This window comes from Varanus komodoensis, unplaced genomic scaffold (genome assembly GCF_004798865.1).
Source record: "Varanus komodoensis strain SLA01 unplaced genomic scaffold, ASM479886v1 scaffold3, whole genome shotgun sequence".
Lineage (NCBI taxonomy): Eukaryota > Metazoa > Chordata > Lepidosauria > Squamata > Varanidae > Varanus > Varanus komodoensis.
In genome coordinates this window covers 25,946,180-25,959,675 of record NW_025335761.1, presented here as the reverse complement: position 1 = coordinate 25,959,675, position 13,496 = coordinate 25,946,180, and the positions used below count along the sequence as shown (strand labels likewise).

Genomic DNA, 13,496 nt, shown 5'->3' with positions numbered 1-13,496 from the left:
AAGGGCATAGGAAGCTTGGAATCTTCTGAGCAATGAGGGACTCAACTGACAAACTGTGCCCTGAAGAATTGTTTTTTAAAGACCCTCTGAAAATAGTCCAGCTATGCAAGTAAACAGTGGCACTTCTCAAAGTTTTCCTTAAAAAAAGGAACATGCTTACCAAAATCAACATGGAGTTTGCTCAACAAGTCTTCGGAGAATATTTCATAAGATTAACAGCATAGGACTGGTTTCTCTAAAGCAAATGAAGCTGACCCTCAACTAAGATTTCCTACAGGTAGAGACACAGTGGAACAGTGGCTTAATGACGCTGGAACTGTCAGCCAGAAATGGTTGGCATTCTGGCGGTTTGAGCCCAAACCAAGGAGACGGAGTGAACTCCCATTGCTCGTCCCTAGCTACTCTCCATCTAGCAGTTCAAAAACATACCAACTGCGAGTAAGTAAATAGGAATGACCATTCCCTGGTGGGAAAAATGCTGGCTATGTTTGCATGGAAGCTAGGACCAGGGCTGGATCTGCCTTGGACGCGTTCAGCAAAGGATTGGCGGAGGAAAGCCGCAGATCAGCTGACTTCCTCAAGAACGTTGCTGGTCAGCTGGTGTTAAGCTAGATCACACCATGTGGTGCACGGGTTCAAGAAAAGACTAGAAACTGTCAGCCACAAGAACATTTACTGCATGTAAAAAAACACTGTAGACTCCCTGGCCATGTATGCCATACTCTAAATAAATAAATCCTGCAAGTGGCCTCCTTCCTGGAGTAAGGAAAAGAGCTATGGAAGGGACATCCCTTTGGTGGTACTCACATTATGGAATGGTGCACTTATGTAGACATGAAGACCATTGGGTCCAACCCCCTGCTGTTGCAGGACACTAATTTATGCCATCCCACTCAGATGGCTGTCCAGTTTCTTTTCAAATGTCTCTAGTGCAGGACTTGTTATTCTTTTAAATATACTATAGCTATTGTTTTTAATCTTTTATCTTTTTATCTTCTATTGTTATTCTGCATCAGTGAAAGATGAGAGTACACCATCGGCAAACATATGCCACTACAATAAGTGGAAAGAGGCAGATTTGCATACAAATAAATTCACTTGAGAATAAGTAAGTTTGATCATTTTAAAGGTTTAGCCCATAGAAGGCCAGAGCAGCCACCATCACGTAATAAAACTAAAGCCACAATTATTACAGAATGTTTACTGCTTATAGCTGTAAGCCATTGCAAACAGTGCAAAAATAAATATATCTGAAACCAAGCCACAAATTAGGAGAAATTGAGCTTCCCAGTTTACATTTAACATGAAAACTTAACTAAAATGTATGTCATAAAATCTCTGAATAATTACTGTCACTTAACTTGCTTAAGTTTAGAGAATCATCTTTACAGTTCACTAAACAACTTCCCCTATATAGGGTCCACTAACTTAAAATGCAGTAATTCAACATAGTGATAAAATATGGACCCTATCCCACAAAAATTAGAACCATTTCTACAGTATATGAAGCTAAGCCTGCAATCCTGCGCACACTTAACCTGGCAATAAGTTCCTCTGAAGTAAACTAGATTTACTTCTAAGTGGACATACATAGGATTGAAAAAGAACTGCTAATAAGGATTACTAACAGGCTGTTAGCTGCTCAATCCAAAGATCTTTGTAGATGGGGGAGATCTATACAGATCACTTGTGCATGGTTCCTATTTACTGCAATGGAAGGACTGTAATCAGAAATTAATCTGCATGTGAATTGGTGTCATCCGCCAAAATGCACATGGGCATTATTCCAGACAGTGGCATGAATCTAATGGTGTTACTCTATCAGCAAAGTGGAAACTGCTGTTGGAACATATTTCCCCTCACCCTGCAACTCTGTAGATACGTTCTGAAGGGTTAGTAGACTTATTCACTCATATTGTCTTTAACAAGACCTCCATGTAGACTATCCACAACTAGATCTTTCTGCTTTTCTATCTTATATTTCAGATAGTTCTCTTGGCATTTCCCGCTTGATTTATCCCCCTGAAACAAGCCATGCCATTCACATTTGGAGACACAAGCTGTGCTCAGGCAGGTATTTAAGAAAATGGCACCCAACATATCCCATTGTTTATATAAGTCACAGTCGTTTGCTTAAGCAATGGTAATCATGCAAAGTGCATCAATCTGAGGAGGAGGAGGAGGAGGAGGAGGAGGAGGAGGAGGAGGAGGAGGAGGAGGAGGTTTAAAAAGTTTTCTGGGTTTTTTTTAATCACATGCCTTAATTTATTCCTCCTTAGTTTCAAAGTTTGTAATTCAGCTTTCCCTAACCTCATGCTCTCTAGATGGTTTGTACTTCAACTCTCATTAGCCCCAGCCAGAATGGCTATCAGGAATTCTGGGAATTGTATTCCAAAACATTTGGAATGTGTTACAGAATACTGTAAGTCAGCTTCTTTATAATTTCCTTAATGACTTCTACTTTTCACATTGTTGGTTAAGGTTTATATCTTCAGTTTTGCTTGTTTCATTTTCTTCTGCTTTTAGGTGAAACACTCTTTCAACTCACTGTCAGGAATCTCATATCCTGTTATACCTTTCCCTTAAACCAACTTCATTATTTCATAATATAAAGATGTAGTAAAAGCTCAGCATTAGTGGCCTACTCCTTAAACCAGGGTTGGCAACTTGTAATCCTCCCAGTCATTTGCCCTACTTTTATCCCTCATTGGACATGCTGGTTAAGGCTGATGCAAGTTGTAGGATAAAATAACTGGAGGCCACGAGCTGCTCATCCTCAGCTCGGATAGTATAAGTTTTGCAGACTTCATTTCTTAACACTGCTCAGTATATTTTAAGCACTTCATATGCCTCCAAGTTATAGCTAACAATAAAAAGAAACCCAGATCACAATCACCAATATTCTATCCTTAAAAGCCTGAAGATGTATGTATACTTTCTTCACTCACAAGAGCAGGAGCGTAAAACATCATACCTACACAAGGAGAGCGTATGTAGAGCAGGGGTGGGCAACGTGAGGCCATGCAGATGCTTGGTTCTATAGCTCCCATTAGCTCTAGCCCATCCAGCTCTGCAAGAGAGATCATGGGGACTATATATCAAAACTCCTAGAGGACCACAACTTGTCTAACCTGATGCAGAACAGGAGAACCCTATGCTAACACTGCTGTTGCCCATATGTACCTCCAGAAAACATTGGTTATTGGGCAGAGTAAAATGCAAAGCAATAAATAAATGCACTATGTTAACCTACAACAGTTCTTATACTTCTTCCTTCTCTTCAGAATGAGTACAGACAGAGCAGAGATCAATATTGGCTACAGGAAAGTGCAGCATGGACCACAAAGGGTGGAAAAAAACATTTAGGATGAATATTTTTAATAGAAATTCAAAAAACCATGTGAAAAACAAATCTTGCAGTCACTATTTGTCCAAAGGAATAGAAAGTTTTAGGCAAGAAAGTGCAAATGTTTGGTAAAGTTATAAGAAACAATAGCAAAATGTAGAAGTAACTCTCAAAATCCTGGACCAAGTAAAATCATCTGATGGTTCCCAACCAATTATGTTTCCCCACTCCCATCCCCAGGGCAGATTTATTTGCACATTATATTGAGAAGAATCCTATTTATTTATTTATTTACTAGCTACTCCCCTCCATAGTATGTCACTCCATAGCCCAAGGATTCTCTGGGCAAAAAAACAAGCTGTGTCATACTTCATGGATATGGGGAGAGGGGAAGACAAATATTAATAAATCCCATCCTGCCTAGACATAGCCTTTCAAAAGCAAAGAGTACATTAAAAAAAACTTAGATCTCTGCACTGTACCATTTGCCCAGTCAGAGCCATTGTATTACTCTAATCAGAAGTACAATCTTCAAGCTACCATTACTAGCCGTGATCTAAAAGTACCAACTATCCCATTAACTCCATGAAAAGTGTCAACTGGGGAGGGGAAAAAAAAACAGGAAGAGTTGCCAAGAGTCAATATCGCTTGACTTATTCCAATTTTATGGTGGCTTGTACAGCTGGCTTTAACTCATTCAGTGTAGAAAGATGTGCAGAAAAATACACAAGGCTTCTGAGTCTGAACCTCAGATGAATAACAGATTGTAACTCATACTAAATAAAGCATCATTTTTATTTTACCTCAGCTAAAATTGTTGAAATTCTTATTTTTCCATTAGAAAGAAATTATAGTTTAAGGGTTAAGTCTACAGGCACTAACACCAATAGTAGCGTTGCCATGACAGGATCCCCCAGTGCTACATAGAAGCAGAGGCTAATTTTACTTACACATCTTCCACGCGAACTCGCTGATAGTCAGAAAGGATAGCTCCTACTGAAACAGCTTCCACGTTTTCTTTATCCTGAAACATATATGTACAAATTAAAACTGAAAAATGAAGAAATTATTGACGCTTCCATTAATGTGAGCTGCATTTGTCACATAGTTAGTTACCCCTTAAATGTATGGAGAACAGAAGTGATGTTCAAAATCGGAGACAACAGTGATTTGAGGAAAAACTGCCCCATCAAATCCTATACACTAATGAAACCTATTATCAAAAGCAAAACTGATGTCATCTCAGCTGAAGCACTACAAAATATTGCAGATCACAATTCATGAGAACCAATGAATTCTGACAACAGAGAAAGTAAGCCAGTAGCGCTATGGTTAAAATAATTTTTGATGTCTGCTTTTCCAGCCATATTACCATTGTGTGTTTACCCCTACGCAGTGGTTCCCAGTTAGTTTTGGGATCCAATTCAAGGTGTTGCTCATTACTTAGAAATCCCCAAAATGGCCTGCAGCTATGATATTTGTAGGATATATTATCCCACTTGAAGCTATCCTTCAATTGCATTCACCTTCAGAAACTTTGTTCCACATTCCATCCTCTAAAGGGGTGCAGTGGCAAGGATATGAAGCAGGCTTTTTGTCAATGGTTTCCTGATTATGGAACACCTTTCCTCAAGGGAAACAAGACTGGCTTATTCTTTCAATTCTTCTAGATGGGTGACCAAGACAATTTTTTTCAGTCAAGCTTTTACTACATTTAGTTCTGCCTATATGTGGAGTCACTAGATAGAGCAATCCTAACTAGTGGGTGGAGAATAAAGTTCTAGATTATTTGCCCTCCAAAGAAGGGTAGGAACTGGTAAGGTTTTTCCTTCCTGTTCCAACTGCTTTTTAAAATACCTTTACCACTGATTTTAAGGCTAGTGCAATTTATGGATACAATCCTCTCAAGGGAATGAAGAGCTTTGCCAATGGGAGATATACACCTACAGGCCCTGCTCCCTCTAGGAACAGCTACTCTCTACCAATGGGGAGGCATCTCTGTTATGTTTTGGTTATTCTTGGTTTTAAATTGTCTCTAGTTTAAATTATGGAGTTATTTCGATTGCTGTAAACCTCCTTCGTGGATCTCTTTAGCATCCAAAGACAGAGTATAAATGGTCTTATAAACAGGGTCAGACAGCTGGAAATATGGTATCCTTCTGAACCTTCATTAATACTGATTATTCTGCCATCTTAAGTCTCCCCTAGTTGTAGAGCCATACATTAGAAACTAAGAAAAATCCTTATTTTTAAAAAACCAAAAGTTATCAGTATTTTTATAGTTGTTTAGCTACAAACTATTTAGCTATTAGATTATACCACTGCTACCCTTTTCTTAATCTCCTATAATTAAGCAATGTCACATAAGTAGATTTTATTTATTTAAAACTTTTTAGACCATCCTTTACCAAAATCTAGGGACAGTTTAACAATAAACTGGTTTTACACTCATGCAATGATATTTTCCCCTTCTTTTCTCCCCCTTGCAATCCCTCATGCCCTCCCAGAAGCTATTCTGGTGAATCCCACAACCCTCCAGTTTGAGGGCATGAGACGGGGGGGCTGCAGTGACAGGGAGGGAGGAAATCGGGAAGCTATTTAGATGCTACCCTACACCTTAAATCCATGCTATTAAGCTCTATACCAGTGATGTGTCCACTCTACCTCACAGCCCAGATATTTTGAAGTCAGCTTGCCTGCCAGGAAGAAATTGTTGCCACTGATCAAGACTGCTGTTTCCTCACTGCTGTGACTTTTATAGCTGATACACTTTCTAGGTATTTGGTATAATAACGTGAACAAGATGAAGCACTGGAGGGGACAACAAAGGTACGATCTATGTCAACATCACTGCAAAGAGCATGCTGACAAGAGGGCATTAGGTTGCATTTATAGTTGTAGCTGGACAGAGTGGAACAGAAATAATCCACAAATTAGGGCCTGGTGCTAAAGTGGGAACGAAAGGAAGAAGCAGGATTAGAACTTAGTTTACTATGGCAGGAGTCGATAGTTTCATTGATGGAACCTGTTGATAGCAAGTGCAAGATGATAAACAACATAGACAGGGATGCCAGGGAGTCATCACTGTAGTTCCTAGACTTGCAGGTATCAGGGAAGATATTTTAAAGAACTGAGTTTTCTTGAGAATCTAAATCCCATTGTCTATTGTAAGAGAAGGAGAAGCACTCCCCAAAGTCACTGAGCTCATCAAATGAATCGAAACACTATTTCTGACATGGAATCAAGAACTCGTACATTTGATGTGATACTCAGAAACGTGTGTGAAAAGTCACTGAAGCTTGCAAAGAAGTCTGTGCAGAAACACTTTGAACAGAAACTTGGGAAAAGGCCATGGCTGAGTAGAATCTGAAAGTAGCGACTGCAGGTTATTGTACAAAGACAGCAAGTTAAACTCAGTTGATTTTTGTTCCCTTCGTTGCAGTAGGGTATTGTCTACATTATTCTAATGTGCTTTATTATATTATAAAACACTACACAAACATCACTATGCAATGTACTTTAATCAGATTTAACTATGCTACATACCATTTTTAGTAAGTGTCAAGCAGGAATAAATTCACAGGTTCTCAAAATTCATCACAGCCAACTTGCCTAAGTCAAGGGGAAAAAAATCTGTCTCTTCAAATGTAGATTAATGAAAGATGAAATTCTCATTAACCAAAAACAAAAGCCTCTAGCCATATTGATTTCTGAGCAAATCTGCAATATATGCTTGAAGCAGTTTTGTGTACAAAACCGAGCACTCTGGGTGCCACAGCACACTGCTAAATAAAAGCACACTTGCCTTCCAGCCTTGGCTAAGAAGAAAGAGCTTGGAGTGCAGAACCAAGGGACGCATGTGGCCAGTTCTGAAACCTCTCCAAGACTCAAGGACAGGGAGCCTTGTTCCTAGAGGTCACGCAAGGGGAAAGACAACGAATGCGTCTGTGAGAAGAAATACAGGAAGGACCCTCAAGGTAATGAGAGACAATTTTAATATAGAACTTGGCTTGAAGAACAGAAGCAGAGATTAAGAAAGGCACTTGATCAAATGGGGTTTTGACAAATGAAATGTAATGAGCCACCAGAATTCTCAAATCCAGTTTGCATAGTGCAAATTACAATTTTTGGTGCAGTTGGGATGCACACAAGTAGAATATTTCAAAAGCTTTTTCCTTCAACCAATTCAAAGAAGAAACTATAAAAACTCACAGAAAAACCAACATAAAGAATACAAAATGTTTACAAAACAGAACTGCATTCTCCTTCATTTTAATAACATATCACAACCTTGCCACTTCATATGTTTTTCCCCCTCTAAGAAGCAGCTATAAGCTTCTGAAAGAAAAGACCATGTTCTTTCAGAATGTACCTAGCTAAAGGATCATTTCTCTAGTTCCAATTACAGTTCAGGTCTGTCAGTGGCAAGCACGATTAAAACAATCTAGGTTGTCTTATTCAGAATTTAATCAAAAGTTTGAACCTGTTTTCAAATCTTAATGATATTTAAAAATCATTCTTGGTCAGTTTTAAATATGATTATGACTCATGTGGAAAACACAATAGGGAAAGTGTGTGAAAGTTAAGATTTTGGGAATATGCTGTGCTAGACCCCAAAATTACAGCTTGTATCACTGATTAAGTATAATTATTGGCTCTTCTGTGCCATGTTATACTTCTGATATCAGAATGTCACTTAATGTGAAGATGAAGGGCTCTGGCATAAATCTGGCACACCAGAGGACCAAGTGTGGCACTCTATGGTTACCTAGGAGTACCCTCAAGTGTCACCTGCTTTCCCCCAACCATAGATGCTGGTGGTTTCTCACCTTTTGTGCAGTTTCCCCCAATATAAAAGGGCTGATATGCTCCTTGAAAGGCTTAGTTACTAGCAGTAAGAGTTTTAAGCTAAAATAATATAATAGCTGATATTTGTGATCCTGCCCTTTTGCCTTTGGCCTCCCCCACAACAGCAACTCCCAAGAGCTTTTCTGATGCAGAATTCACTCTTCAGGTTGAAAGTGTTTCTGTAGCCCAGATACAGTGTAGGTACCACTTCACACTAAGATTATTTGTCATTTATAAAACTGGACTTTTCTAACTTCCCATGGCTCCTGTTTTACAACAATACATGCTCTGTAGTAAGCTACCAATTTCACATCATATAAAAAAATAGAACCTCTTGTCATCAGCTGAACTGACTCATCAATGGATGATTTGCATATTCACATCCTTAAAAACAAGAGACACTTAATAAAGCTATTTGCATAACTTATTAAATTCCCCTCCCACTTTGCTAGAAGTGAGCCCAACTAAACTCAATGGAACCTATTTTTAGTAGGTATATATAGAATTGGAGTACAGAAAAAAGCCCCTTCAGGCATTCAACTGAATGTGTGAGAGCTTTTTGTGGGTAGAGGGGCTTAACTTCACTTCATTCTTCGCTGTCTTTTTCTGCTAGTGGAAGAACAGCAGAGAGGGATCCAACCTAACGTAATTTTGGCTGGGAGTTCCAACCTAGAAGAAGCCACCAGGAAGATGGTGTTTCTCTCATGTTTCTACCAAAGCCGCCTCTGAAGGTGGAAATATCTGGCACAGTGCTTCCCCCAATAGCTGGGCAGGCTCATATGGGCAATGGCAGTCTTTCAGGTAGCTTAGTCACAAGCCAGATAGGGATTGAAAGGTTATATTTGAACAATCCAGCTATCAGTGCAACACCCCACTCACTAACAAAGTCAGAAAGAAGGATTTCATGGTGAGGTACTGCTCGCACCTGTCAGGGCAAAAGATGTTGATGGAAATTTGTATCTTTATTTCCCTAGCCAGTTGTAACTATCGTAAAAACAAACAAACAAACACCACCTTCCAGTAACAATAACAATGCAAACTTTTCAGCTGATGTTTTTCTCCACTTCCACAGCTTCTCCTGATTTGTATGACATGCCCCAGAATACTGCCCACACACACTTTTTTAGGCAGGGCCTAAAGACTTGTTCTTTGAATCTGTTTTAAGACAAAGACAGTGACCTGAATTCAATACTGCTATAGCTTTATTTTGTTATCCTTTCTTTAAGAATTGGCCTCCTGCTCTACTTTGTTTATGTGGCTCTTAGATTTTTTTTAGTTTTGGAAGAGTCTCAGAGAGTGAAAAAATGAAGGAAAAAAATACTAGGCAGCCATGGTCCCAGTGGAGGGGTACACGAAGGGTAAATTCCTCTGTGTGTGTGTGTGTGTGTTTTCCTTTATTATATGATTTTTGGATTTGTACCTTATAAAAATAAAAAAAAAGTTTTTAGTTTTAGAATGTCCAAATATAATATTTTAGATACTGCTGCTATATTATACTTGTCTGATACTTGCTTACTGTGTGTATCCTTTCATTTAAAAAACCATTAAAATCCTATCAATTACACCCTTGAGGATCAGAAGCCACCAAATTCCAGATTTCCCTAAGTTTCCAATCTTCCAGTACAGGATGAGGAAAGCTGAAGGGCTGATCTTCAAACCCTCTTCCTGCTCTGCATTTTCCATTAGACAGGTTTTTGTTTGTTTTTGCTTTGTCCATCTAGCAACCACACTTCCAAAAGGTATTCTTGTTTCTCTAGTCTCTGCACTTCCATACCTGCTTTTCCTCTATCTCTGAGGTTGCTTTTCTGACCTTAAAACCAGCTGGGGTGGTTCTTTCCATGTTGACTATGAGGGAAAGCAGAACTCAAATCCCCACTTCTGAGGTCAGAGCCTACCTCTTAACTTGGAGGTGGGCAATGCCAGCATCCTGTGGCCTCTCAGACAATGTCTAGAGGCCACAAGATCATTTCCTTTTTTTCAAAAAAATGAAGAATGTAAAATGCACTCTTCTTGCCTAGTGAGAAGGGTTTTCAAGAAAAAGCAGAACTGGAAATTGTTTCCAATGCTCTAAATCATGAATCCTACCACTTCTTTGTAGTAGCTTCCTGGATATGTCTCGTATTTTTTCATGGTAGTTTCTACAAGTTGCTTAATTGCTTCTTTCTTGTTAACATACTCCTGCCCACAAAAATTACATTTGCCAACCATGCAGTGGTTATGCCACCAGCTAGTCTTCTTGTGTTTTGCCATCATGATTTATCTCAAAGTAACCACAAGCACCAGATAATTAACAAATATAATATGAAAAATACTAACTTCCTGAGCTCAAAAGGACACAAAACACTTCTCTGGGGAAAAGAAAAGAAAAACTAGTCACAGAAACTTAGTTTTAGTTTTTCTTCTGCTTGTTGAAAACTGTTAGCAATAGAGGGCAAATCCAGACTCAGCGTGGTGCAAACTGCACTGTATACAGAAAATGACTGTCACACCTTATTTTTCAGGTGACCCATGGGCAACAGAGCACTAAGTTTGCCAGTGCTTGTCTTTGAAGAATAACTAACGTAATTTACAGAGTTACAGAGTAACTTATATTTATCCCCAATAATATGATTACTTGCAGGGTAGCAGTCCTGCCCAGACAATTATGGATTGTATTGTTCTGTGTTTTAAATGTGATTTTAAGTATAATTTTAATATTTATATGAAAACTGTTTAGGGATTGCAAAAATATTTAGCCACATATAAATAGTATATACTATTCAATAAATAATACATGCAGACATAGTTAGTCCAGAAACATTTCAACAAAAATTGCAGCACTGGAGAATTTTCCTTTCCAACATCTGTATTCTTACTGCCTACAGTGTTCCAGCCGAAGGAGAACCTCCATGAGGTTGGTCAAAGGGAACCTCCACAGAGGACCTCCTTCTCAGCATGAAGGGGGAGCTGTATGAAGGATTGAATTGTCCCAAGAACACTGTCTTTCATCCTACATCACACTGAAATTCATAACAGTTCAAAACAGTATATATTAGGAAATCCCAAAGTGTTGTTTTTTCAAGAAGGCCTATTTGAAAAAAAGCAAGCAAAAAATATTTTCTGTTTCCTGCTAATCAGAAGCTGTTTGACTTGCACTACTAAAATGCCAATTGTTTTCTGCAAAACAGAAAATTAGGAAGAATTCCAAAGCATAATTCATAGGGATTCTTTTAAAAAAGTATCATAATGTTGTATCAAAATGTTATGCACTGCCCAATTTACTTGTGGATTAAGAACAGTACAACTGCATGTGCTTTTTAATCCTCTTGTTACACAATTCCTTGAGTTCAGCAAGAAGAAAATTAGTGATAATGCTTTCCATTTAATTAGTATATTACATGCACTGTAATTATTAGTGGGAAATGTTATATTAATGAAAGTGAAAGTTAGCAGTAAATTACCTTGTAGTTATTGTCAATTTCCCAAGCTACTGCTCCTTAAGATAACCCCACTCCCTATGGTCCTTCCGGTAATTTTTCCTTGCCTGATAAACATGATGATTAAACAGCACACAGTGCAAACCTTTGATACTTTTTAAATTAAATCCATGCCCAGCCTGAGGGCTGTGTCTGATTTCAACTAAATGTGTCAGTTAATCAGATAAAAAATTATCAGTAACTCAAAGAAACAGCAGCCTAAGGCTTCATCAGGGCTAGGGAAAGCTGAACAAAATAAGACATTCAGACAATATCACATTATGAGTAAAGGTTACTGATAAGCATAAAGCCAAACAGAACTGTTCATCACTTTAATAATATCTATCTTTGAAGAACCATTACAATACAACAGTCAAATTATCACTTTTTAAAAAGCAATTAGAAAAATGGGCTATTATGCCAGTATAATATTAAACTGAACATTCACTGGGGAAAACTATGGATTATATTTGCAAAATATACAAGCTCCTTTGGGAAAAATCTTTTATTTTATATATATATATATATATATATATATATATATATATATATATATATCTTTACATAGATATTAATTTGTACATTTGGAAGATGATTTGGATTTGGCAAAAAAGAAAGCGAGAGAGAGAGAGACATGTTTGAATCTATGGAACTCATTGAAAAAGTTTTAAATATAGCTCCAAATCAGATCTCATCATCAGGGAATGTTATTTCAGGTATAAAACTTTTAACTGTTCCCACCAAAAAAAGCCTCTCTAATTCCTAAAAGAAACCCAAAAGCCTAGCTTTGCTTGCATAGGCAAAGGACTTAGGCTACTGTTAGATATAACATTTCAATATGAACAAAAAATTAAGATGTTTATTAAGGGAAAACATTTACAAATGGGAATGAAACATTACCCTATAAATAACAATTTGAGATTAATTAAAAATTCTTAAATTAAATATACTTTGTTACCATTCCTAAAGGGCTAAATAAGGTAACTAAGTTCTCAGTAGTTTTTTCTTTAGAATAGACTTCTAAAGAAAAAGATTTCTAAACCACAGTCCAGGCAATTCCTCACAAACAGGCACAGGAGCCATGTACTGCTTCTTCTAGTTTCTAGGATGCTTCTATTGGAGAAGATGGTACACTAATACAGGGTTAAATAGAAAACCTGTGTGTGTATAGCTGTAGAAGAACTGCACTAAGAGAGAACAAGAAGGAACCAGGCCAAGGAGAAGTGGTTAAGCTATAATATGAAAAGGTCATCTTTAAATAAGGTATGGACAGAGGGAGAAAAATTCCTAGTCTCTGGAAGGGGTGGGAGGGACTATAATAAAGTTGTCAGAGGATGAAGTAAACTATAAAAGCATTGTTCTAATTAAGTACTGCACAGTTCTAAGGTGTTCTACCTAATGTGTGTAATCATATGTCAACAGCCTTGTGCGCTGTATTCTTGATAAATATTGCTGGTTTGCTTTTCTTCAATCTATTTGGCCCATTTCATGCAGGATCTGACAATTTGGCAACAAGGATGGATACTTGGTGCTCCTTGAATCACTGAATCACTGCTGAATTCCTGCCAGCATAAAAAGGGTAAGAGAAAGACCTTTCTCTTGATAAACTCCTCTCTAGGAAATTTCAGTGATTTAATGTCAGGGCACTAAATTCCAAGGGATCTTTCAAAAAACCAATAGACAGTGGGACCAGCCATGTTTATTAATGGATTCTGTGAATACCAAGGCAGAAGTGGGGATGCCATTAGGACAAATGGACAGCCTGAATTGTTAAAAAGGCACTTTGCCACATGTGGAGATGCCATTAGGACAAATGGCCAGTGTGAATTGTTGAAAAGGCACTTTGT

At 38.0% G+C, this 13,496-nt stretch overlaps 1 protein-coding gene across 5 annotated transcripts in view; it reads right to left on the bottom strand.

The window, feature by feature from the left end:
* Nucleotides 1-13,496, bottom strand: part of DPH6 (diphthamine biosynthesis 6) — a 267,666-nt gene that overhangs the window by 202,417 nt on the left and 51,753 nt on the right. For all 5 annotated transcript variants that reach the window (XM_044436301.1, XM_044436302.1, XM_044436306.1 and 2 more), the window contains one exon: nucleotides 4,297-4,370. In XM_044436301.1, coding sequence (XP_044292236.1) covers nucleotides 4,297-4,370 — 74 coding nt within the window. The remainder of the gene's footprint in view (nucleotides 1-4,296; nucleotides 4,371-13,496) is intronic.